The 27,869-nt window shown below is 40.4% G+C and overlaps 1 protein-coding gene across 1 annotated transcript; it reads left to right on the top strand.

The window, feature by feature from the left end:
• Positions 1-482: 482 nt before the first annotated feature.
• Positions 483-18,380, top strand: LOC101103714 (C-type lectin domain family 2 member H-like). Its single transcript, XM_027967906.3, has 5 exons — positions 483-614; positions 9,763-9,891; positions 12,881-13,056; positions 13,649-13,755; positions 15,222-18,380. The coding sequence occupies exons 1-5, from the start codon at positions 563-565 to the stop codon at positions 15,352-15,354; spliced, it is 597 nt and encodes a 198-aa protein (XP_027823707.2). The 5' UTR covers positions 483-562; the 3' UTR covers positions 15,355-18,380.
• The last annotated feature ends 9,489 nt before the right edge of the window (positions 18,381-27,869 follow it).

Below are 27,869 nucleotides of genomic sequence, written 5' to 3' on the forward strand. Positions count from 1 at the left end.
GATGGCATCACCAATTCAATGGACTTGAGTTTGAGCAAATTCCAGGAGATAGTGAAGGACAGGGAAGTCTGGTGCGCTGCTATTATGGGGTTGCAAAACGTCTGACAACTTAGCATCTGAACAACAAAAACCCACCCCTACAAAGTTGTCTATGGGCTATAAGCTGGGGCAAGTGTAAGGCTCACTGTCCTTCATTGAAAGGTGCCCAGTGATTGAAAGGATTTTTTCTAACATTTTTTTTTTCTAACATTTTTTTTATTTCTAGTTTTTTTTTTTTAGTTGATTCAGACAGGAAAGTAAATCTGGTCCCTGTTACTCCATTGTGATAGGGAACAAAAGTCTGTGGAGTAGATCTTTCTAAGTTAAAAGCCCTTTGCATTTTAAATTTAAGGTCTGGTCAACAATAAATTGAAAGGTCTTGTCAATTTCACTAATCTTGTTGCTGCTTACTCATTGAATGAGAGTTTCCTGCTTTACTTCTCAGTTCCTGTTTTGGCAACCCGGTGAAAAACAGTGTTGGATACCCTTAAGTAGAAACATAACTCTGACAGAGACGTTGGAAATGTTGCAGGGAAACTCTACCTCGGAAGAAAGTGTGGAAGAGGGGAGATCTGGTAAGTGAAAATTGATAAACTTTGACAAAACAAAATGAGGGTTGAGGGAGGGGGAACTCTAATACCACCAGCCACTGACAGGATAGAAATCGCACTTTAGGACTATCAGTACTTCACAGTTAACTTTGATAGAAGGAGATATGTTTTGAGGGTCTAGAGGTGGATGAGAGGACAGGTGTGTAATTGTCACATCAGGTGTTTTGTTACTGGCATGTTACTTAAATATTTCTGCACAGATTTAGGTTACAGAATTTTAAGAGAAAAATGTTCTCTGGATTTATTTTATTAGTTCTCATATTTTCCCCAGGTTGCGGGTGATTTTCACTCTGGCAAGTCACATTATAATATTAAATAACAGATGATTATATTCCAGAGGTGATGACAAACAGATACCAACAATTTTGTAATACATATCCTAATAAAAGTTGCCCATACCTACTGTGTAGCACAGGGTACTCTGCTCAATCTTATGTAACCAACTAAATAGAAGAATTTGAATAAGAATAGATTCATTTATATGTTTAAAAAATTAACCATGACACGTATTCTGTAGTCTGATTGAATGTAGTAGTGAGATATTTAGAACCTGTTATTTGTTCTTTGCAACAAAGATGGATTTTATTTAGACCCTGCTTTCAGGACTTCATTGTCTCAGGGACAGACAAATTGATTTACTTTCATTTGATGTGATCTGTGCTACAATGCATTTAATGAAACCTAGGGAGTTGGTGATGGCTGCTGCTTCTGAAATTACTTTTGACTTGGGCCTTGAATGATGGCATCACATTTTCTGGAGGAATAGGAGTAAAAATCACAATTTCTTTCTTTTTTTTTTAATTTTAAGTAAATGCAAAACTGTTTTTATTCCATTGGGCACAAAAGTGCCCTGCCACGTTTCCTTTTGGTATTAAGGGTAAATGTGTTTTCCAGTAATATCATTATGTGTTTCAGCTAAAATCCACTGAGGCTCATTTATGTGAACAAATAATTCTCTTTGTCTTTCCCTCTGTATCTTTCCCTCTTTATGTCTCTTTCTCTCTCTCACGAGGTCTGGTATACTTCTGTATTTATATATAGTGTTATTTCTATATATCAGTTCAGTTCAGTCACTCAGTTGTGTCTGACTCTTTGAGACCCCATGAACCGCACCTCACCAGGCCTCCCTGTCCATCACCGACTCCCCCAGTTTACCCAAACTCATGTCCATTGGGTTGGTGATGCCACCCAGCCATCTCATCATCTGTTGTCCCTTCTCCTCCTGCCCTCAATCTTTCCCACTGTCAGGGTCTTTTCAGATGAGTCAGCTCTTCTCATCAGGTGGCCAAAGTATTGGAGTTTCAGCTTCAGCATCAGTCCTTCCAGTGAACACCCAGGACTGATCTCCTTTAGGATGGACTGGTTGGATCTCCTTGCAGTACAAGGGATTCTCAAGAGTCTTCCCCAGCACCACAGTTCAAAAGCAACAAGAACTCGTGAGAGAGAGAAAGAGACATAAAGAGAGAAAGAGACATAAAGAGGGAAAGAGACAGAGGGAAAGACAAAGAAAACTATTTGGACACATAAATGAGCCTCAGTAGATTTCAGCTGAAGCACTTAATGATATTACTGAAAATCACATTTACCCTTAATTCCAAAAGGAAACTTCTGCGCTCAGCTCTTCTTATAGTCCAGCTCTCACATCCATACAAGACTACTGGAAAAAGCATTAGCCATTTAAGGTCCACTATGATCAAAGGACCAGAGAATGAAAATAAGAGAGAGCTATAATAACAGAAGTACACTATATATATACACATATATATAGTATATATACTAATATATATACTATAATAGTTTATATACTGTAAAATATACTATATTCTATACTATAATTTATACAATAGTTTATATATTATACTTCTCTATATATACTATATACTATATATGGTACATATATATGTTTATATACATATGTACGTATATATACGATACATATTTGTATACATATATATGTATACATACATGTATATATGTATATATGTGTATATATGTATACATACTATGTACACATACTATATGTATATGTATATATACTATATATGCATACTAAATAGTATATATAGTATACATAGTATGCTATGTACATATATGTATATATACATGCACATATATGCATATACATATATACACAGATACATGTATATATGTGCCTATGTATATATACATACATTCATATACGTACATGTATACACAAAGACATACACACATGTACACATGCACATGTATTACACACGTGTGTGACACATACATATATGTATACATATGTGTACAGTCATACATATGTAGTATATATGCTATATAGTCTGCTCATCCTGCTGCTGCTAAGTCACTTCAGTCATGTCCGACTCTGTGCGACCCCATAGGCAGCAGCCCACCAGGCTCTGCCGTCCCTAGGATTCTATAGTTTATATATACTATCATAGTTTACATACTATAATTTTGTTCTCTGGTCCTTTGATTATAATGGATCTTAAATGGCTAAGCTTTATATCATCCTTTTTAGAGTACATGACAAAGTAGTCTATATAATATCTTAACAGACATTGTCACTAGTGATATAAAAATATGAGCATCATTTAAATATAACCATTTTAGTTAAACAAATTTGATTTAATGAGAGTGTCAGAGTGTTAATGTAACATAGTGATTGATTATTAAAAGAATTTGTTGAAATATAGTACCTGTCTGGCTAATGTTATTATCAATAAAACTGCATTAAAAAAAAATTGTAACCTCTTCTCACTTTCCCCTGATGTCAGCTGAGAATTAATATCTTACTGTTCTCTAAGAACTTTTGTTTAATAAAGCCATGACTAATTATTGACAAAAAAAGGTTAACTGCAAAAACTAGGGCTATTGGTGAAAGGGTTTGGTGTCATTACAGGAGCTCCAAAGAGCTCCGGTACCACAGTTCTTCATCTGTGAGCGCAGAAAGAATTCATTGAGAGGCAAAGTGATGAATAAGTGAAAGTGAAAGTCGCTCAGTTGTGTCCGACTCTTTGCGACCCCATGGACAGTAACCTGCCAGGCTCCTCTGTCCATAGAGTTCTCCAGACCGGAATACTGGAGTAGGTAGCCTATCTCTTCTCCAGAAGATCTTCCCAAACCAGGAATCACACCCAAGTCTTCCATACTGCATGCAGATTCTTTACCATCTTAGTCTCTTGGGAAGCCCTGGTGATAGATAAGAAGTGATTTATTGGAATAGAACACTTGTGAGGCTTTCGAGTGGGTGGGCAGTGTCCTCCTGCACTGCAGAACGTACTGGGCTACAGTCAAAGGAAAAGTAGGTGGTGGAGAAGACCTTCTTTGTTTTTCCGGACTACATGTCATACTTCCATCATCAGCTCCTCTCTGTTCTTCTGTGAGATAATTTCTAACACCATTTTTTCAAACTAGAAATTTGAAGGTTATTGTGTTCAGAGTGTAATATAAAAACCATATGAATTTAAAGGGAAACAGGAAGAGGACACGACACACCACAGGAGAGTGTAAGAGCAGTTCCTCTGCTCTTCTGGTTTAAGAATTAAATTAACATGAGATAGCTATCCAAAATCACAAAAGAGTTTGCAGACTGATAAAATATATGCACCTTAATGTTGAGAGTTACCTTTTATTCAATGAGAATTTTTAGGTCTTCAAGCCTGGAAGACAATGTCTCATGTAACCCCATAAAAACTGCTCGGAGGAGAGGGGGGAGAAGTCAGGTTATGTAGAAGTTTGGAACAAGGGGCAGGTAATCTGAACATCCAAAGATCATTGTGATTTAGAGAAAACCAGATATCCCAAGTTAAGGAATGTAGTGATTTCTTTGTACTAGAATATGCAAGAGTGTGGGCTCACTGAAATCATTCCCTTGAGATGCACCTCAGCTGTCTGGGGCTGGTCTCCTGCACTTTTCCTTAGTGCTCACGGCAGGGAGTGGCTGCAGCTTAATGACTGCCAAATAGCAAGCATCATTCTCCTTCCTAAGCACACTCAAGGCTCAGAATTTCACATTTGGAGGGTCAAAACTGCTGATGGCTGTGACATCCTTGTTTATTGATATGGCAAGAAATTCCACATCTCAAGTTGAATCATATGTATACGTGAGACAGACCCAGGAAAACTGAGTAACTCACCAAAATGGCCAATAGCTTCACCTTCAATAGCATCTTCAGCTAAAGACAAAAGATGTTGGGGGTAGTGGTTTGGGACTTCAGAGAGAAGGAAATGGAAATGGAAATGCAAAAGTTTGGTGAATGAATGTTTGCAGGGCTGTGCAGAGACACAGCCATGACAGATCTCTAGGGCCATGACAGACTCTGATCTCTAGGTCCTGCCCAGTCTCCCCCACCATACTCAGGCCCATATTCTTGTAGATATTTCTGGTAATAGCTCTCTTTTAAACAACCCCTCCATTTAAATTTTTTTAGACAGATAGGGAGAAGATCAAAGATTCTTCCTGGATTTTGGGTGCCTTGCTGATTTCCAGGTTGAAATAACCTACATGCTGAAGACACATTTTGGGGGTGGCAAATTTTATTTCCGTACGATAAAACAGAACAGAAGTAAGTAAGCAAGAAAGAGAAATGAAACAAAGGAGGGTGTTAGGAGAAAGATATAGAGAAATGAAGAAGAAAAAGGGAGGACTTTTAGAATACTGTGCTTAGTCACTCAGTCACGTCTGCCTCTTTGCGACCCCATGGACTGTAGCCCACCAGGCTCCTGTGTCCATGGGGATTCTCCAGGCAAGAATACCATGACCTCCTCCAGGGGATCTTCCCAACCCAGGGATCAAACCCAGGTCTCTTACATGGCAAGCACATTCTTTACCAGGTGAGCTACCAGGGAAGCCCCTTTTAGAATATTAGTAAGGAGCAAATAGGAGATTCTTTGGAGAGAGGTAAGAGGAGATTCACATCTTACTCTTCTAAAATGAACAAAAATTGTGGAAGTGTAACTTAAAAAAGTGTTCACAACCTAAAAGTTGAGTATTACCCAAGTTCACTCTGCTCACCCCTGACAATAGGCTAATGAATCTGAGAGATAAGGTGTTAAGGCAAGGAATAGGACTTTATTCAGAGAGCTGGCTGACCAATAAGATGGCTGACTAACATCTCGAATTAACCATCATGTCGGGGTCTGGATGCCTGGTTATTTTATGGATCAGGTGGGGGGAGGTGAGAAATCAAAGTACAAAGAATATAACTGTTTTTTTGTCAGCATCTCTTAGAATAGCAAGCCTCATTCCGAGGGATGTGTTAGTTTCACTTTACGGTCAATCATGGGTGGTGTGACATGAAATATTTGCTGTGATGTCAGTAAACAAAGATGAAACAGCTCTCTGCAGTTCTGGCCGCCAAATATGAATTTCTGTCAGGCTGGTAATCAACAGAGGAGGGGTGCCATTTCCCACACAAAGAACAGGAATGTCATAGCCTTTCACAGGTGAGAGGAGTCAGGCTCTCTCCCTGTGAGCCAAACAAAGGCACCCTAGCCCAAGAGGCAGGCAGAAGTGTGGCAGACAGGGCTCCCTGAGTCAGGCCATTATGTATGCCTGTAATAACAAAAGCAGTGAAATGAGAGTTAAAGTCACAGAAACAGATCCTGTATGGAGTCAAAATTAACCCTTCCTGGTTACAAGAGTTATGTTTTATTCAGTGGGAACTTTAGAACTCAAGCCAGGGAGACAGCATCTCAAATAACCCTGAGAGAACTGCTCCAAGGAGGCAAGAGGGGAGCCAGGTAGTACAGAAACTGCAACATGTAGCCTTTGAATATCAAAAGATTTTTTTGTAAATTAAGGAAAACCAGATATCCCAGGTTAAGGAATTTAGCACTTTTCTGTGTATGGGAAGATGCAAGAGTCTGGTCTCACTGAAATCATTCTTTTGATATGCACCTCAACTATCTGGGGCCATTATCCTGAGTTTTCATATCCTGAGTTCCTTCAGGGCTCAGCATAGGGAGTGGCTGCAGTCTGAGGGCTACTAGAAGGAGGGATTTCTCCCCTTCCTGAGTTCCCTCAGGGCTCACCAGCTCACCATTCTGTGCTGGCTGCATTGCTGATTACTGTGGCATCCTTTGCTTACTGTTATGGCCGGAAATCTTCCATTTCTCAGAAGTCATAACATATGGAATTTCTGAGACAATTTTGTTCTAATGCAGAACCAGAAAGAATGAAGATGGAAAGTTTTATATGTAGCCAAAATCCAAATGCCATTGTATAGCATTTAAAGAAGTAATTCCTATATTTCCCCCCCCCCCCCCCCCCCCCCCCCCCCCCCCCCCCCCCGCCTAGCATTTAAACTGACGTTCCTGAACATTCTGGGAGATACAGTTGCAATGAGTGAAATGTAGCAGTTAAAGTTAGCAGGAACTTTTAAAAATTATAATTAACATTCAGTAAAATTCACCTTTTGCTGTACATTTCTATGAGTTTTGACAAATACATATAATCATGTGGCCACAACACACTAAGAGTACCCCCCAACACCCCCCAACACACACACACATACTCTCTGTATATATTTCTTTCCTCTCTCCTCATCATTTGGCAACCAATGATTTGTTTTCTATTTTAATACTCTTGCTTTATAAGAATGCCTACAGAGTCAGGCTTTTTTTCACCAGCATGATGCATTTGAAATTCATTTATATTGTACTGTATATCAATAGTGTAGACTTAATAAAGAGAGACATTATTCACAAGGACTTTCACAATAGGAAACACTCTCTGAAAAAGGTTCTCACTTTTAAGTAGGCAAGAAGGGGAACAGAACACTTTGTTGGGAAGGGAGAGCGAGGTGGAAGAGCAGGTGGCATTTCCAAAGTCACACTTCTCACGTGTTCTAGGGACACGAGGTCATGATCACACTTGAGTTGGGAAGCATCTCATTGCTTTCTTTATTGCCTTTTTACATTTTCAGGCAATCCAGAGTTTTTGGAGTCTTTGGGGAGGAGAGTCTCAGTAAAATTTACTGAGTCAAAGCAAAATAATAAATGAGCAATTGTGAGCATGGGGTCAAGCTTTTCTTTTTTCTTAGTACAAAGTGGTATTTATTTACCTTTTTCCCAGCTGAAGGATATTTGAATTGTTGCCAGTTTTTGGTGACAATAAATAAAATTATTATAAATGTTCAAGTATGGGTTTTTGTGTAAATGGAAATTTCCATTTCTCTTGCATAGATACCTAGGGATGGCATTGCTAGGGCATGTGGTGAGCTTATGTTTGCCACACCTCACTGCCAAGCTGTTTTCCAAAGTGGCTGACTGTTGCATTTTCAATAGTTTATGAGAATTCCTTTTCTATCATTTCTTCACCATCATTTAGTTTTGTTATTTTATTTGCCACTGTGATACACATCTTGTGGCAGCTCACTGTATTTTATGTTTCCCTAGTGACTGGTTGGAGCTTTCCAGGTGGCTCAGTGGTATAAAGAATCCTTGTGCCAAGCAGAAGACATAGGTTTGATCCCTGGATTGGGAAGATGCCCTAGAGAAGGAAATGGCAAACCATTCCAGAATTTCTTGCTTGGGAAATCCCATGGACATAGGAGCCAAATACTATAGACAGAGGAGCCTGGCAGGCTACAGTCTATGGGGTCTCAAAACAGTCAGACAAGGTTTAGAAACTAAACAACAATGACTGGTTATGTTGGTTTCTTGATTCATGGGAGCCAGCAGGAGTGATAGGAGCTGCCAGTGGTCACGGGAGTCCACAGTCCCGAGGGTGAAAGGTGGCCTGGGTTACCAGGAGGCTGCCAGGAGCCTAATGTCACAGGAGTCACTTGGCTCACTGGAGTTGGCAGGCATGGGGAGAGGGTGGCCTCGGTTAGTGAGTCTGCAGGGTGTCACCCAGGACTGCAGGAGTCAGACTGATGTGATGCTAGAGCAGGTAGACCTGAAATCTGTAGGGAAGTCAAGCACCGCTTTACTCTCCTTTTCCCACAGGGAGAGGGTCTTTCTCTCTCTGCTGAACTGCTGAGTCCAGAGGGAAGGGTTTGAGGGGCCTGGTCCCCAGGAGTTCACCAGGAGCCAAGCGTCACAGGAGCCCCACCTGGAGCTGCTGGAATTGGCAGGTGCAGTGGAAAACAGGGCTCCTAGGAGCCCACAGGAAGCCCAGGGTGGAAGCTGTCTGAGACTGCATTATCTACCAGAATTGCTGGAGTGCAAGGAGCTGGGATGAGGCAGGGAGTGGCTGTACCTGGAATCCTTGACTCTTGGGAAGGGATTTTCATGTGCAGATAATTTTCGAATTAATATTTCTAGTGGGACATGAGTGGATACCACATCTAGAAACACTTTCACTTCTTCCAAATCTCTATGTCTTTTATTTACTTTTCTTTCCTTATTGGCACTGATAGAACCTCTAGTAAAATGTTAAATTGGTTTGGTGAGAACAGGCATCCTTGCCTTGTTCCTGACCTTTAGAGGAAGGCATTCACTTTTTCACCATTAAGTATCATGTTAGCTATACTATTTCTATGAAAAGTGAAAGTTCAGTTGATAATTTGTTGGGCTTTGTTATTTGGGATGACTCTTAATGTTTTCCACATTTTATGTCTATGCATGCATGCATGCATGCTAAGTCACTTCAGTCGTGTCCAACTGTGGGTGACCTTATGGACAGCAGCCCAGAGGCTCCTCTGTCCATGGGATTCTTTAAGCAAGAATACTGGAGTGGATTGCCATTTCCTTCTCCTTTTATGTCTATATCGATGGTCATATCCTTTCTCTTCTCTTATTCTGTTAATGTGATGACTTATATTGATTAGTTTTCTAAAGCTCCTCTTAGAACTTCTAACCAAATTTGTAATTTGTGGAGGTAAATCTGGATTGTTTGCATGTTTTGTTTTCATTCTGATTTCTAGTCTGTCTGTCTCTTACTCCCTTATTAGCTCTTCTTACAATAACTGGAAGACTCTCCAGGGGAAACATACTGTTTCTCTTATCTCTGGGTCGCTTTTGGGCCGTGGCCATCTCTCCTGGACATGGACCTTTTGTGAGAGAGTTTGGCAATAGGGAAGGTGAGGTAGAGCTGACTTTACATGTTGATTCTGTGATAAATTCAAGTTTTTCTTGTAATGCTTCCATGAGATTGAGATTATGACATTTCTATTTATAGGTAAAGATCTCCGAAAGAAATGCCTAGCAATTATATCTCCTGTTACACCTGCCAAGCTTTGCTCCTGCATCCTGATTATCTTTATACTTCTGGCTCTAAACGTGGTGATGCTTTCTGCTCTTGTGGCAGGTGAGTTACCTTTTCTCCAAACCATACCATGTTCTTTGCACATTCACATTGTCCATAAATATTTATTGAGCTTCATATGTGCCAGGGTGTGTGAAATGTTTGAGGTATACCAGTGAACAAAACACAAAAAATTCCCAGGGAACTCCTATTCTATCAATAACAGAAAGAGCAGATATAGGATAACAGATTGAGATGAATATAAGTGCCCAGGGCCAGCCTCCTTGAGATGACTTTTCAGCAAACTTGAAGGAGATGAAGGAGCCATGTGGCTATGTGGGGAAAGCACTCCAGATGGCAGGAACAAGTAGAATGAAAGGAAGAATCTCCTGGTAGGTTTGGGGAACAGCATGGAGGCTTCTACAGCTGAAGCAAGGTGAGAATGAGGAAGAGTAACAGGCTGGGGGTCAGGGAGGTCACAGCCTAATGAGTCAGGTAAAGGCTTCAGCTTTTAATCTGAGCGCAATGGGGGGTATAGGAAAAGGGAAATTGTAGGAGAAGAATGCCATGATCTAAATTTCATTAGAATAAAACCATTTTGACTGTTGGAAGCAAAGTTAGACTTCGGAAACACCTACTAGGGTAACCTTATAGAAATCCACACCAGAGGGGACCATGGCTTGGCCCTGGTGATAACAGTGGAGGTGGGACCTGTTGTCAGAATCTATCTTGAAAGTTGAACCAACAGTATTTCCTATCAGATTGGGTAAGGGAGGAAAAAGTGAGGTTATGAAGGAAAAACATTTATTCTTCCCATTGCCTATACTCTGATATCTTGCTGGTTCAGAGCATCTAACAAGGGCCCAAATATTTTTATACATATTTAACAGAAATACATATAAAATAGCATTTCCAGAAACACTGGAAATACTACATTGTATTTTTGGTACTAAAATCAATCATTGAACTATGTCATGTTTTGTCTACTAGAAGGTTTTATACCCCTAAGAAATGTAGCATAGTAAAATCTAGGAAAGGTAAGGAGTTTGCATTTCTTTTGTCAGAGTAAGAAGGACTGATACTAAGGAAGATGTGGGGAAAGGGAAATCTGTATGATGCTAGGAAAGCATACTACATGAATTAAATGCTACAGAAATTGATTTCCTTAAAACCATTAGTGTCCATGGACCCCTGAGAAGTGAGATGCACAGATTCTCTGCTTGGAGTTCAGTGGATTGATGGCTTTTGTGCCTGAGATAGGACTGTTAGTGATGACTCTGGGAGGCAACAATCAAATGTACAATGTGTACTTCAAGACTGACCTCGGGGGAAAAAGTCACCAGATAAAATATATATATATATGTATATTCATATGTTGGTTTTCAGAGAACATTCTTTCCAAGGCAAATTCTCAATCTAATAAAATCATTTAGGAAAAACAACTATCACTAGCTTGCACTCAGCAAGTGACCACAGATCTCGATATTACATTTTCCAAAAACCAAAAAAAGAACATAGATCTTGGAGAAGTCTACTGTTTTGGCAAGCAGCAAAGTACAATCACTTTTCCACACACTAAGTAGCAGTTGGTGTTTTATGAATGGTTAAAGCTGGTAGCATTTCACAAGGCATTAGAAATATTAGTTGGAAGTTCATTCAGTTCAGTTCAGTCGCTCAGTTGTGTCCAACTCTTTGTGACTCTGTGAATTGCAGCACGCCAGGCCTCCCTGTCCATCACCAACTCTCAGAGTTCACTCAAACTCACGTCCATTGAGTCGGTGATGCCATCCAGCCATCACATCCTCTGTCGTCCCCTTCTCCCCCTGCCCCCAATCCTTCCCAGCATCAGAGTCTTTACCAATGAGTCAGCTCTTCTCATGAGGTGGCCAAACTACTGGAGTTTCAGCTTTAGCATCATTCCTTCCAAAGAACACCCAAGAATGATCTCCTTTAGAATGGACTGGTTGAATCTCCTTGCAGTCCAAGGGACTCTCAAGAGTCTTCTCCAACACCACAGTTCAAAAGCATCAATTCTTGGCACTCAGCTTTCTTCACAGTCCAACTCTCACATCCATACATGACCACTGGAAAAATCATAGCCTTGACTAGATGGACCTTTATTGGCAAAGTAATGTTCATTACAGCTTGGCAATTCTGCATATAACCCAAAGTTGGGTGGCATCCATAGAGAGTGTTTAGTACATAGACAAGCACCTGAGAATATGACTCTGGAAGCAAAATAATATGAAATTATGTAGAATGGTGCCAAAATACATATAAAGTAAAACTGCATTCTGATAAACAAATGCATTGGGCATGGAAGATGTTTCTAACAATCTGTCTGCCTATGAAAAGTAGGTCTTGGTCAGATTTTAAGAAAAACAAAATGCTGTTTGCACAGCCATAAAAGTACAAGAGTCTAGTTTATATTTGGCCATGTTTTTCTTCAAACTCCTCATTTTGGAATTTAGTTTTGCTGTATTTACATATATGAATACATGTGTGTATATATGTACATACATACATATGTGAGATATATATATATATATATATATATAAAGATCAACCTCAAGATGGTAAGTGGAGTAATAGGTAAAAGGGATGAGAAAATTTCTTTGTTATGCTTCACTGTGTCTGTCCAACTTTTAGTGAGAACAGAGAGCTGGTTCCACAAATCTATATATAAAAAATGGTGCAACATACATATAAAGAAAAACTATTCTTTGGGAAAACAGTGGAGTTTGGACTGGGAAGACATTTCTAAGAATCTGTCTGCCTATAGAAAGTAGCCCATGTTCAGATTTTGAGGAAAACAAAACGCTATTAGCCAAGGCCATAAAAATATAAGACTCTAGCTGTTCTTTGGCGTGCTTTTCTTCAAAGCTGTCATTTTGGAATTTAGTTATACTGTACCTACATATACATGTACACACATGTATATATGCATAACTAGACCTGTATATATGTATAACTCAGAATGTTAAGTGGAAAAATAGATAACATGAATGGGAAATTTGTTTGTTATGCTTCTCTGTGTCTGTCCAACTTTTAGCGAGAAGCAGAAAGCCAGAGTTAAAAGTTCTGTATGTCACCTGCCCAGAAGGATGGATTGGATTTGGGAGTAAGTGTTTTTATTTTTCTGAAGAATCGAAGAATTGGACATTCAGTCAGACATCCTGTACTAAAATGGAAGCTGTTCTTGCTCAGTTTGAAATGGAGGAGGAGCTGGTAAGGAATATTTTTGGATCATGTTCTTTGTTAAATACTTAGCCCCTGAGAAGGCTATAGGCCGCACAGGGTGACAGCTGAAAGAAGAGGAAGGCTCCCATTCCAGGCAGACTTGGGGGCTTGGAGAGCATATTAGTGCCTGGCATTTCTTGGTTATGTTCTCTGCCTGGAACCCATGTGAGACAATTTGGACACGTTCTCTCATGTAATCCTCATAGTTAATCTTCAAATTAGATATATTGTTCCCATTGTAAAAAGAAGTATGCTAATCATGTAATTTATCATCCAAGTTGGGACATTTTGGGGAGTGAAAGTGACCATAGTATATTGGAAGTGACAATATTATGTTGGAACCATAGGCATAACCTGGGACTTTCCCGGTCAAATTGATATGTGTGATCACTTTAACGTAATTTAGGATCAAAGACATTTGAGTAACTTAAGCTGAGAACTGGGGACTAGTCTTCTCCCTTCAATGTCTAAGCTTCTCAACCTTACCAGGCTGTCATGCAAAGAGAGAAGGCTGGGGGGAAGAGGAGTCAAGGGTAAAATGAAGGAGACATGTGTTTTTGCTTTTGGTGTTTTATAATAGAACTTTCTGAAAAGATACAAAGGCCCTTCTGACCATTGGATTGGCCTTAGCAGAGAATCATCACATCATGCTTGGAAGTGGACAGACAACTCTAAATGTAATGCCTCGTAAGTTTTTAGACTCTCTTCTATTCTATTTATATGTAGTTTGGGTGTGAGTTGTATTTTGGGGAATGTAAATTTAATATCATGGAAAGTTTGCTGCACTATGAGGTATAAAATAGAAATCCTTTGTACGCTCTTCTGTTTATTATCTGTGCCTTTGAGAAAACTTCACGTATCATGTTTTTAATTGAAATCTTCAGCATGATGATGACATTGGACATATTCATCCGCTTTCACCCACTGACTTAAACTGTGCTGAAATCCATATTTAGAATGTAGAGAGAACAGCTGAGGTACTCTGGGATCCTACCGTCTTGGAAAGGCACTGAAGAATTGGTATCCACAGACCCTCAGTCCGCTCTGCTCGCTGCCCTGTCCATTCCTAAAGGGAAGGTCATCAGAGAACCAGTGGGAATCCCTCCTGTGATAATTTATCCCTGGAAGGAACTTAGTAACACATCTTCGGTTGTGAACACTTCAGTGAGAATGTTTTAAATGTAACCATTTTGGAGCATATAGAATATAAGGGGCAATCACTTCCCTCAATCAAAGCTAAGCCCATTTAAGAATTTTCTAGTAAGCACATATGTTTATTTTCACACATGTATGAAACAGGTCAGGAGAACACTGAAAATCATGTTCCCTGAAAGCTAATTAAAATAATCAGTAAACGATCAAAAATAAGAATAGAAAAGAGTTTTATTTGAGCCAAGTTGAGGACTAGCCCAGAAGCCTACTTTGCAGATTTACTCTGAGAAACTGCTTTAGAGAAACAGGGTTTCTGGCCCTGTTTTATATCTTGTCAGAAAAGAGAACATTAAACAAGTCAGAGTTACATTCCTTCAAGGTTTTGCTTTAATAAAAAAATAAAAAAGAATAGACCAGCAAGCACACGGTGGGTCAATTGGCACCTGGGAAGGGAGTCTTATCATCGAAGCAGGACCAGAGTTGGTGTCTCAAGAAGAGGGACATTTCAACTTTATTTTTAATTTGGACATTCTTCACTTCTGCTCAGTGTGCCCTTTTGTTTAATAATTAAAGCAGATGTACAGTGGATGTTTATTATGGCACAGAGAGTATTTTATAGCGTAAAAGTCAAGTTAAGACATGTATAAGCCAGAATGACTTACCGATATTTCAATATGTGACAATTTCTTTTATCACCACCCATGGCAGCAGTTCACTTGGCTACATCAGCGAGCCCTAGTTAAATACCTAGTCAACAACATAACTGACTTTGGGATGGATGATGGTAAACTTCCAATTTTCCAGCAGGGACTTTGAGAATACAAAAGGAACTGAATACAGAAATGGTGTATACTTACTCAGAAGCCTTATGAACAACAGATTTTCATTTTTCTCTTGTCCACATTAAAAATACCTGGAGTGGAGGTGCTGAAGATTATAGAGGAAGAACAAATGTAGATGTCCAGCCAGTGCTTTTTTAACATTTTCATGTTTGGTTTTAGGTTCGTCATCACAGGCGATGGGGAACGTGGCTACCTAAATGACCTTGGAGTTAGCAGTGCCAGAAGTTATACAGATAGAAAATGGATTTGCAGCAAACAAATCATGTCCTTAAATTCTTCAAGGCCTTATTAGGGAATTTCACACACCATCCATAAGAGATGCATTAGAAATTGTTTTTATATTAACATTTTATAAATGTTTATATATACATTGTAAACAGTTGCTCTATTGCTTGCTCTGCCAAAAATATCAATATTTGTTTATAGTGTTTGTTAACCGCATAGAAACAAGCTATACTTGAATGAGATAGGGATTTGGAAGTGAGATTCTAAATTAAGTAGGTGTTAAATAATATAAGTTGACGTTTATGTTTCGAACCCATAAATATGAAAGAATTCCCTTTTTCTATACAAACAGCACTTTATTTGCACACATGAGACCATAAAAATGACTATGATAGCTAAAACCATGCACAATTATTTTAACAACCAATGAGAAATGTTATAATTGGTTAACACATTCAAAATTCCCTTACTGTCAGTTCCAAATGTACATGGTCACTGTTTTTGGACTTCCCTGGTGGCACAGTGGATAAAAATCTGCCTGCCAATGCAGCGGACATGGGCTCCAACCCTGGTCCAGAAATATTCTATTCCCCACACAGCAGCTAGGCTCTTGTGCCACAACTACTGAGCCCACTCTCCAGAGGCCGTGAGCCACAACTAGGAGCCCAAGGGCTGCAACTACTGAAGCCTCAGCCTAGAGCCTGTGCTCCACTGCAGGGGACATCACCACAATGAGAAACCCACACACTGCAGCGACAGCCCAGTGCAGCCAAAAATTATAATTAACTAATTACATTAAGTAAACACATCTATAGAGAAGTTTCTAACACTACTGAGACTAGGGACTTCCCTGGTGGTCCAGTGGCTGAGACTCTGCTGCCAGTACAAAGGGACTACTGGATCCCTGGCCAGGGAACCAGAACTTGCATCCCGCAAACAAGAGGTCCCACTTGTGGCAACTAAAGATTCCACATGCTGTACAACAAAGTGAATCAGATGTACCTCATGTGGAATCTTTAGTTGTGGCATGTGGGATTTTGCTCCAATAATAATAAATTATCCATTTACCACAATAAGTAAGAAACGAAAGAAATCATAAAATTAGGGAAAAAAAAAACACAACAACTAGATTTTACATGCTGAAATGAGTATCAAAGATCCCACATGCTGCAACTAAGATCTGGGGCAGCCAAAAAAATTTAAAAATTACTGACTAATTTTACTTTAAACTTTGTATTTTAAGGCATTAGAAATACTGTAAAGGTGCCTTTTCACTTTAATTCTCAGCGTTTCTGTTTTAAATTACAGTGTGCTGAGCAAATATTATACCTATAAACAAATACCTATCTGTTTTTTACACTTTATTGGATTTTTAAAATGCTGCTTTCACACCATTTAAATCACAAATAGTGAATTACCTCCACTCACTACCGAGTGATACCCAATCTCACAAATGTTTATGTGCGATTGAGTTTTAGAAACAGAATGTACATAATACACTAACATAGCTTAAGCAAACATTTCTATAAGAAAAATGCATTGGTTAGCTCAAGGTTTGAGAAAAGTTAAGTTCAGGTGGAGCCAGGTGTTGTCATGGCAACACAGAATTTTAAGAAAAACCTCCTTTTAAAAATTTATATAGAGAAAGGGAAGAAATCTAACACTTGTTTGTTTCCTCCTGCTGCTTAAGAGAGAGAGAAAAAATGTCTGACAATTGCAGCCTATTTCCTCCATTTGGAGACACCTGGCCTTCCTGCCTGTTACCCTCTCATTGTGACCTTTATAAATTACTTCAAAGCAGAGATACTTCACATGAAAAATAAATAGATCACCAGTTTCACTGGCTAGTTGAAAGATTCAAATGAGATAACTGATGAAATTCTCTTGTTACTCTATTTGACTCTTTAAATATTTAACACATAGTTTTTCTTTCATCATTGCTTATGGAAATAAAAGTAAAAATAGTGCCAATAACATTTTGTGTTATTTTTTTGTGGTGGGTGTTAGATCAGCATCTAATTTGGGTGTGTGTGTGTGTATGATTAACTGTTCAAGTGTCATTTGTTGAAAAGACTTTTTCTCCGTTGCATTTGTTGTACCCACGTGTTCTGGGAAACAAATTCACTCAGAAGTACAATGCAGATAGTGGAGTGCAGTTTATATACACTGGTGGGCCCAAGGCAGAGTCTCCTCTTAGCCAGGGACCCTGACCAGTTTTTGTGAAAACCTTATATACCCTAAGTGTACGTGCTCAAACCCACCTCCCCAAATTCCTTGAAGCTAGTCTGGACAAGATAAAAGAGAGATAAGATCAAAGTTAACCCATGGTTGATGTGTCATAAGCCTAGGTAGTTAAACAGTGAACATTTATCAATAAGCCTGTGGTCATACCCCAATAAGCGTAATAGTATTTATGACTTTGTTCTGTTACAGAGATAATTAACATAATCTTTTAGGCAATGGAGAGTCTAGGTACAAGTCCTGAGGCTCCTTCATCGGGGTCTGGTTTTCCATTGGTATGTCATTTCCATAGATACTGGGCATATAGCTCAAAGTCCACAGTCCAGCCCAAGATGTAGTCCTGCTTTCAAGATGGAGCCTGTTCTGTTTCCTCCTTCATATTGCCTTTGCTGTTTGGTCCAATTTCAGTCAACTGCGTTTACGAGGGTCTATTTCTGGTCTCTCTATTTTGTCCCATTGATCTGTCTTTCAGCACACTAACTTGCTTACTGTAGCTAGATAGTAAGGCTTGACATTGAATAGGGTCTGTTCCCCAATTTTCTTCTTCAATATTGGGTTGGCTGTTCTGGGTATTATGACTCTTCATATAAACTTTGGAATTATTTTGCAAATCTATAAAATGACTTGCTGCATTTTTATTGTGAGTATATTGAACCTATAGATGATGTTGTAAAGAACTGACATCTTGAAAATATTCTGTTTTTCTACCTATAAACATGGAGTATTAGTTGATTTAAATTATTTGATTTTGTTTACCTGAGTTCTGTACTTTTCCTCATATGGAACTTGTACACATTTCGTTGGACTTGTACCTAAGAGTTCAAAATAAATGGTATTTTGTTCTGAATTCCACATTTTGCTTGCCATTGTTGGTGTCATATAAGGCAACTGACTGGGATATTCTCTTTACATTCTTGGACAGAAAGCTACTCAGTCTCAAATGCAACTCAAAGTCATGACCCTCTACTTGCATGTGCTCGCATGGTTGGTCTTTCTGGTATGACTACCCTCATAGTAGCATAAACTATTGGGGACTGAAAATATGCACAACCTATGAGTTGAGAATTATGTTTTATTCAAAAGACTTACTGAGGACTATAGCCCATGATTATCATCCACTTAGATATCTGAGGGGACTGTTCCCAAGGGGTAAGTTGTAAAGCAGGAGCTAGAATATATAGGAGCTTCTGCTGAGAAAACACCCATGTAACTGAACATCAATATTCCATTGTATGCATGCACAGTGTTTTAAGCTTTTGTTCATTAAAACCTTTGTCTTTGTTCTTAGTGGCCCCCAGAAGTTTAAAGGATGCTAGGTCCAATCAGAATTATCATATGCTGGGCCTCCTTTGTTCTCTGAGACAGGCAAATTAGAAGCCAGATTCCTGGGTAACAGACAAAAAACTAGTGGTGCAAGTTGTGTGGTCCAACTTCTTCTAATGAGAAGCTGGAAGTGGATCATCTCTTCATTCTGCTCTGAGATGAAGGAAGGAGCGATATAAAGTGCTTTCAAAGTGCTCATTTAAAACCACCCCTTTGCCATATGAACCAGTGATCCCTCTCCTGGGCATATGTTCAAAGAAAGCAGTAATTTGAAAAGATACTTGCACCCCAGTGTTCATAGCAGCACTATTTACAATACTCAAAATATGGAAGCAATCTAAATGTCCAGCTACAGATGAATGGATTAAGAAGATGTGGTTCATACTTAACAGTGGAATATTACTCAGCCATAAAAAAGAATGAAATAACGCCCTTTGCAGCAACATGGGTGTGTCATGGGAGTGTGTAATTTCCTTGGTTCTGTCTCATCACAACAAAAATTTGAAGAGACGGATGTTAAAGCCCTCAGACAGACCGTGTCACAGCTCTTGGACAAATCAGTGTTACAGCTCAGTTTTATTTAGAAAATATAAGAAAAATACATCCTCGAGGTGTGAGGGCATGCCAACACAAAAGATGCAAAGAGAAGAGAGTGAGGGACACCGTGCCTTTTGGCTCCTCTTTTTCATATGTTTTTCCTACCCCTCTCCACCCTGGGTCTGCCCTATGTAAATTGGGCTAGCCAGGAGTGCAGTTTGTTCTACTTGATGTCCTCACTCTGGTCTTTGGACCTTCCTTTGTTCTATTTTTGAGGGTTTTTCCCTTTCTTGTCTGTTAGCCACCTCCATTCTGGACTCCTTTTCCTATTCTAACTACCTAACAGATGGACTTAGAGACTGTCATACAAGGTGAAGTAAGTCAGACAGAGAGAAACAAATATATGATATCACTTACATGTAGAATCTAAAAAAAAATTAAAAATAAATTTATTTATTATACAAAAGAGAAATAGATCCATAGACACAGAAAACAAACTTATGGTTACCAAAAGGGGAGGTTAGAGGAGGGATAAATTAAGAGATTGGGATTAATATATGCATATTACTCGATATAAAATAATCATCAAGGACCTCCTGTATAGCACAGGAAACTGTACTTAATATTTTGTGATAACATAAGACAGAAAAGGATCTAAAAATATATATATATGCACATGTATACTAGATATGTATATATATATAAAACTGAATCACTATGCTGTACACACACAGCATTGTAAATCAACTATACCTCAAAAACAAAACAAAACAAAACAAAACACAACATTGTAAACCAACTATACTTCAATTCAAAAACAAAAAAAGGCCCGTTATTCTTTGTAGTCCTCAGGGAATGAGGTATGCCTAGCCCCTCAGGTAGCACCTGGAAAAACTGAGATACTAGATATGGAGTCCAAACTTTCTACTCCTCATATGGTGAGGTTCAGGGGGTGGGGAGTGTGGTGGAAAAGTGTTGTCAGCTTTTCCTACTAGTTTTGATGTGGTTAGTTTCACAATTACTCTGCCTCTTGGACAGTTTCTGGATTTCTCACAGAATTCAGCCATGTGTGACTGTTGAACTTGTGTATTTTGGTAGGAACAACAGTCCAGAACCTATTTTGCCATCAAGTTGTGTTAGTCACAGTGTCTTTTAATACTAAGCATGCATCTCTGTAATAGTCAAACCTATAAAGAACCAGATGTCATAAAATGGGTGTAAACAAACATTGTAACAACCATACAAAGGCTTACAACTCAGCAATCAAAAGGAATGGGCAGTTGATACATGGAACAATTTGATTGAAGCAATGAAAAAAATAAAACTAGTCACACAATTTTACATATTGTTTGATTCCATTTTTATAACTTTATTGCAATGACAAAATTATAGAGATAAAAAACAGCAGCTAAGGACAATCATGAGAGAGGAAAGAAGAGTGTGGCTATGAAAGAGATACAGGCTGTATCTATGTGGTGATGGAGTCATTCTGTATCTCCACCACATCAGTGTCCACATTAGTTGTGATTTCACACTTTAGTTTAGTTTTTAAGATGTTACCATGGGGTCCACTAGGTAAAAGGGACCTAATATTTTCTGTAATATTTCTTACAACTGAGTGTGAGTCTGTAATGATCGGAAAAGTTTTTTTTTTTTTTGAAGTTTAATTAAAAAATAATGTAGGTAAAATAAAAAACAATTGAGGTTCAACAACACACTGCTCCAAAAATCAATACTCGAGGGAAGAAAATACTGGTAGAAAGGAAATTTGCTTTTAATTAGAATGCTGGAAATCTGAAGAGATGGTGGACTCAGTGTCCCTGAGAACCACCTCCAAGATTCTGCTCAGCCCTGAAAGACTTTAAAGGGGAAAGGGAAGTAATGTCAGTTAATCCTTGAAATAAGGGATCAGAGTCATCACTATCCTCCAGTGTGTGGGCTTGTTGACTTCTTGTGACCTTTCTTTCTAAGATATCTTGTTTACACTCTTCATGAGATTACAGAAACTAGGGAAAGAGAAAAGATCATCTGTTAACTGGAAGCTAATGGTTTGAAGACAGAGATAAAACAAGGGGGCCTCAGACATGCAAGGTGCTCTTTGCAGAAAACAGATCTCAGCAGTGAGAAATGGAGTATTTCCTGCCATACCAGTAAACAAGGATCTCACAGACATCAGTAATTGCAGCCCTCTGATGTTAGCCTGTGAGACCTAGGGGAACACAGGAAGGAGAAAAATATCTGCTATCTATCAACCATCAGACCACAGCCACTACCCTATGGTGAGCCCTGAGGAAACTTTAGATGTGAAAACACAGAATATTGGCCCCAGAGAGGAGAGGTGGATAGGAAAGGAATGATTTCAGTGAGCCCAACTCTTGCATCTTTCAATATGTAGAAAAGTGCTAAATCCCTTAACATCGAATATCTGGCTTTCTTTAATGAACAATAAAATCTTTTGATTTCAGACTACCTGCCCTTTGTTGCAAACCTTCTATATAACCTGGTTCTTCCCTTTCACCTCCTCAGAGCAGTTCTCTCAAAGCTACTTGAGAAATTGCCTCCCAGGCCTAAAGTCCTAAAAATTCCCATCAAATAAAACACAATTCTCAACTTTTAGGTTGTGAATATATTTTAAAGTTGACAGCAGGAGGCTCTTTTCCTTGTCATTAGAAAAACTGTATTGTAAATGACTTTTAATCAGTTACCCCCGTGCTCTACTCATCTCTGACCCTTAAGCATACCTTACAAATGTTTTAACCATACAGCAACTTGGCTAACTTGCCAGTTCTTTCCATAGATCAAAGAAGTAGGAATGGAGAATAAGTAATTAACAGATGATCAGATCTCATTCTTAGCTTCCTCTTCAGTGATCTTGATGGGGACAGAATAAATAGCTAATCCCACTAGGGGATTATAAATTAAAAAAAAAAAACACGTATGAGAGACCCCTGTAAGTTAAGGATCACTTAAGAAAATAGATTTGCTTAACCAGAAAACCAGCAGGTTTGCTTAGCAACAAAACCATGAGGTATGCCCCAAAACAATAAAAGAATTGTGGCATGAAACCCACATCCTTCCCAGTGAGCTCCTTAAGTTAATGACCCCTAGAATATGCTTTCTACACACATTAAAAAAAAAAAAAACTAAACAAAACAATAATTTATGGAAAGGTGACATTTCAAAGCAAATTGTATTGAGACCTGAAATATTTCCTTAGTGCCATGACAATCCTGGTTTGATCATTTAAGGACAAGAAAACTCCCCAGACCAACCTGAAGGAGATGCTGATGATGGAAAGATGATGTCTACTCAGAAATGAGGAAGAAAGTGATTTTGCCCCTCTCCACTTTTCATTTGATTATAAAACTGCAGCTGATTTAGTTCTTGGTGCAGAATCCTCTCACCCACCTGTTGCTAAGTCTCACAAATGTCCTGCTCTAAGAAATCACCTCTTATCTATCACTTTGCCTCTCGCTGAATTTTTTCTGTGCCTAGACATAAATGAACAGAGTTCTTCAGAGCACCCCTCCTCCCAAAATGCCACCCAAGAGTTTCAGTCTCCCAAATAAACCATGTGAACAAGATAGAGGAACGAGTCTAGAGGAAGACTGCCAGGAGACCACAAGCCTGCATGCAGTGGGGGGTGGCGTCCCCCGTCTCAACAAGGAAGTGAGATCACTTCCTCCCTTTTCTTTACAACTTTCAGGGCCGAGAAGAATCTTCGGAGGTGGTTCTGGGGGGACCCTGAGTCTACCATCTTCTCAGATTGCCAGCTTTCTGATTAAAGACAGCTTGTCCTTCCACAAATGTTCATAAGTTTGATTTGGTAAGCCATGAGCATCTGGGCCCAGTTCAATTGGTAACTTGGAGAGAGCTCTTTCCTTCGAAGAACTCTTTCCTGCCAAAAGCTGCTAACAATAAAAGCTAGATTGCTGCTGCTGCTGCTAATTCGCTTCAGTTGTGTCCGTCTCTGTGTGACCCCACAGACAGCAGCCCACCAGGCTCCCTTGTCCCTGGGATTCTCCAGGCAAGAACACTGGAGTGGGTTGCCATTTTCTTCTCCAATGCATGAAAGTGAAAAGTGAAAGTGAAGTCACTCAGTCTTGTCCGACTCTTCGCGACCCCATGGACTGCAGCCCACCAGGCTCCTCCATCCATGGGATTTTCCAGGCAAGAGTACTGGAGTGGGGTGCCATTGCCTTCTCTGAAAAGCTAGATTAGATGAAGGAAAAAAACCAATTCATCCCTTCCATGCACATGGAGTTAGAATCCACTACATCATTTGCACAGTCAAGTGCAAAATAAAAAGGGTGGAGTGCTTTGTTTAAATTTGTTAATAATTTTAAGATATCAATGGTAGGGCATTAAGTCAAGTATGAAGTCCCTTTTCAGTCTGGAAAAGTGAGCTCCCAGATGGTCTGCATGTCCACGTAGCTGATGGTGCACACAGAATCATTTTTAGTTACCATTCACCATTGACTGTGCACACTCTGTATTCTTGCTCCTTGAAGAGAGTACGTTCCTCTCCTGTTAGCTACCTAACAGGAGTTGCTTTGATTATTGGGTTTCACTCGTTTCTCTCAGATATTTTTCACGATGCACAAGGATGAAATATACTTTTATCCTACCATTGAAGAAACACTAGCATTCAGAATATTTAAACTCAGGCACTGGCCAATCAGAAGAGTCAGTGGTCAGTGTTCTATACTTGGGGGTTACAGTTTTATCTTGAAGGAGGAATTCATAGGGCCTGGACTCCATCTTAGGCCTGTTCATGCTGATCATGCTTGGCCACCTTTCCAATGGACTCTGAACTCTGTGTTTAGTACCTATGAAAATGACAACCAAAGGATAAGACCCCCTCCAGACAGGGGAACCTTGAATATCGTATCTAGGTTACTCATCACCTAAGAGAAAACATACACTAATCACCCCTTCCTCCAGACAGGCCATGAATTTTTCTGTCTCTATAGGAGTGTAACCTCGGGTTTATTGATTATTGGCTAATTGTTTGACTGTTTGAGCACATAGTATGTGAATGATGGGGTCATTGGGATTGTATTCTCTTTGGTTTATGTAAGTCTCAAGGAATTTGGAGTGGTGGGTTCAGACACGTACACATGGGGTATAAAAGATTTTCACAAATGCTGGTTGGGGTCCTTGGCTAAGAGGAGACTCTGCCTTGGGCCCGCCAGTGTAATAAACTGCACTTCACTATTTGCGTTGTCCTTCTGAGTGAGTTTGTTTCTCAGAACACGTGGCTACAACAATCTGAGCCCTGAAGAAAAGATTGTAAGTATTCTCTAGACCAAAGCTTCACCGGGGAGATATTAGAAAACAAAATTCATACTATTTTCTTACGAATAACTGTGACTAAGCAGGACTCTATGGGGCTTTCTTGGGATGGACACCTCCTCCCATGTCCTCTCCCTGTCTCCTGCTTGCAGAAAAGGTATTATTTCCCAGGCACCTCCAGAGTCACAAAAGCCTGCTTCAAAAATTTAGGGGTAAGATGGCAGGGGTAATTAGGTGAAGGAGGAAAGGAACAGGCTGAGCTGACTCCATATTGGAAAAGAAGGAAACTCCATCTTACATTCGCAGTGAACTTTGGACTATGTGGCTGGTAGCAATGGAGATAACGTACCTATCGCGAACAGGACTCGCAGACTGATATACACCAGATTCCATACCAATATTTCCCATCACCAGAAAGAATGTAATAATCCCCTAGGTAGTCAGTCACCATTATAATTTTTATGGTACCCATTGGTATAATACATAACCAGCTGACCCTTCTGATTATGAATCATGGCTGTGACCTGATTGTTTTCTCCCTTTGACATCTTCCAGAGTACGACTGAGGAATTTGGGGATGTGGGCTTGTGCACATACACTTAAGCTATATAAGGTTTTCACAGAAATGGGTTGGGGTCTCTGGCTAAAGAGGAAACTGCCTCGGACCCACCAGTGTAATAAACTGCACTCCACTATCCACGGTGTCCTTCTGAGTGAGTTTGCTTCCCGAAGCGTTTGGCTACAACATTTGGTGCTTTGGCTGGGAAGCTCCTCACTTTGACGAGACAAGTCTCGCTTGGGGCTACTCTGAGTCCTTGTGGCTTGGATCTTCTAGAGTGGGGAAGGCGTCTCGCCCTTCTGGAAAGATTCCGTTTCTCAATGCCTGGACCTTTCACATTGGTGAGTAGTGGACAGCAGCAGGGGAATTGAGCGCTCAGGTGTAAGGAGGTTCCCACCTAGCAGGGTGGGAGAGGGGGCCTGATCAACCCCCTGTGAAGGACGAGGAAGCACGTGGACCGCAACTGTCACAAAGAGATGTCACTAAATGCTCCACATTGTTCTGGGATAGATTGCTACTGGACAAATGCGAGAAAGTTTTGGGGAAAGCAGGGCTGTGAATGTCACAGAGGAGATGGTGTTCACACCATCTGGGGGTAAACTATTACTGGGCAATTGTGAAGGGGCCTCTAAGGAAAGAAACTTGGCCTTTGTGTACCTGTATTTTGCCCTCCCCAAGGAGGTGTCCTATCTGCTGTGAAATTCTTGAACCCTTCAGAACCGTCAGGCTAGAAGGAGGGGGATACATAAGTGAGTACGAATTGGCTTTTCTGGAGATGGCCTGGGACATGGGATATTTAACCCATCTGTGTTTTCATCCGCACCTGATCAAGCCCACCAAGGCAGAATGAACTTTAAAAGTCAAGGGAGAAACAGTCTTGGTCCACGTGGTGTTCTGGTTCAGCTGTGCCGAGTGGCAGGTGAAGCCATACTGATCCCCCTTCTCCCTCTGGGATCTGGCAGGTAAGGCTCTTCTCACCCCAATTAGGAAGGAGGTGGAATCGCAATTTAAGTGTCACTGAGTGGAAATATCAGAAGTACATAGGGGACTGAGAACTTCATAGACAGAAAGAAAAGGAAAGGAAGAAGAAGGTCCAAGAAGGCAAGCAAGATGGGGGAAATGAATCTAAGGCAACTGTATTGGAGTGCATGATTAAAAATTTTAAAAAGGGATTAGGAGGAGACTATGGGGTGAAGAGGATGCCTAACTGCCTCCACATACTCTGAGGTCGAACGGCCCTCTGTGGGAGTAGGATGGCCATCAGAGGGCACCATGGACCTTAAAAATAGTGGAAGCTGTCTATACAATAGTCACAGGAGAGTGGGGACACCCAGGTCAATATCCATATACTGATTTATGGCTATGGTTGGCTCAAGATCCTCCCCCTTGGGCAAGGCTTTACATTCAGAAAGGGAAAGGGAAAATAATGGTACAAAAATTGACTGATAACGAAAAAGAAATTCTGCAGAGTCCGGACAGGGACGATTTGCCCCTTCCCCCATACTGGGTGACGCGCCTGCCATCTAATGCTCCACCTGGACCGGAGGTGGCCTTACCCAATCCAGGGCCTGCTGGGGCTCCTGCAGCTGCCCTCCTACCAGCTCCCCTGGAGAAGGTAGAGCTACCACCTCGGCAGGCTCTGATCCCTGGGGGAAGGAGCCTCTAGTCAACACCCACAGGATTCAGCCCCAGCGGAACATCCTATGCTATACCCACCCTTCCCAGTGAGTACTGATGGGAAGGGGGATGGAGACACTGGAATTAAACAGAGGCTGCACTCCACCAAGGAGGCGGTGGGAAATGGCTCCACTACAAATGCCCCTGAGAGAGCTTCAACAGCCCCCAGTTCAGGGAGCAGACAGATATTACCACCAGCCTCCGATAACCTATTGTTACAGGCCGTTTTCCTCAATGGACATATTAAATTGGCAGAAACACACTCCATCGTACTCGGAGGAGCCACAAGGCATGATCAGGCTGTTGGAGACTATTTTTCGAACTCACTGCTCTACATGTGATGACATAATCCAACTACTAGTCTCCCTTTTCAGCACTGAGGAAAGACACAGGATCCTAACTGAGGCCAGAAAATGGCTAAGAGAAACGGCACCTGAGGGTACCACAAACCTGCAGTGGTTGACAGAACAAGCCATCCCCGATGAGAAGCCCAATTGGGACCATAACACAGAGGAAGGGAGGGGACACCTGGAGAGATATCGGCTGGCTATTTTACAAGGCCTCAAGAGGGGGACCCAAAAGTCCATGAATATGGCAAAGCCCACCGAAATAATTTAAAAAGAAACTGAATCACCCTCTGAGTTCTACAAAAGACTGTGGGAGAGGGCGAGGGTGGGATGATTTGGGAGAATGGCATTGAAACATGTATAATATCATATATGAAACGAATAGCCAGTCCAGGTTCGATGCATGATACTGGATGCTTGGGGCTGGTGCGCTGGGACAACCCAGAGGGATGGTATGGGGAGGGAGGAGGGAGGGGGGTTCAGGATGGGGAACACGTGTATACCTGTGGCAGATTCGTGTTGATGTATGGCAAAACCAATACAATATTGTAAAGTAATTAACCTCCAATTAAAATAAATAAATTTATATTTTAAAAAAAGACT

This window comes from Ovis aries, chromosome 3 (genome assembly GCF_016772045.2).
Source record: "Ovis aries strain OAR_USU_Benz2616 breed Rambouillet chromosome 3, ARS-UI_Ramb_v3.0, whole genome shotgun sequence".
Lineage (NCBI taxonomy): Eukaryota > Metazoa > Chordata > Mammalia > Artiodactyla > Bovidae > Ovis > Ovis aries.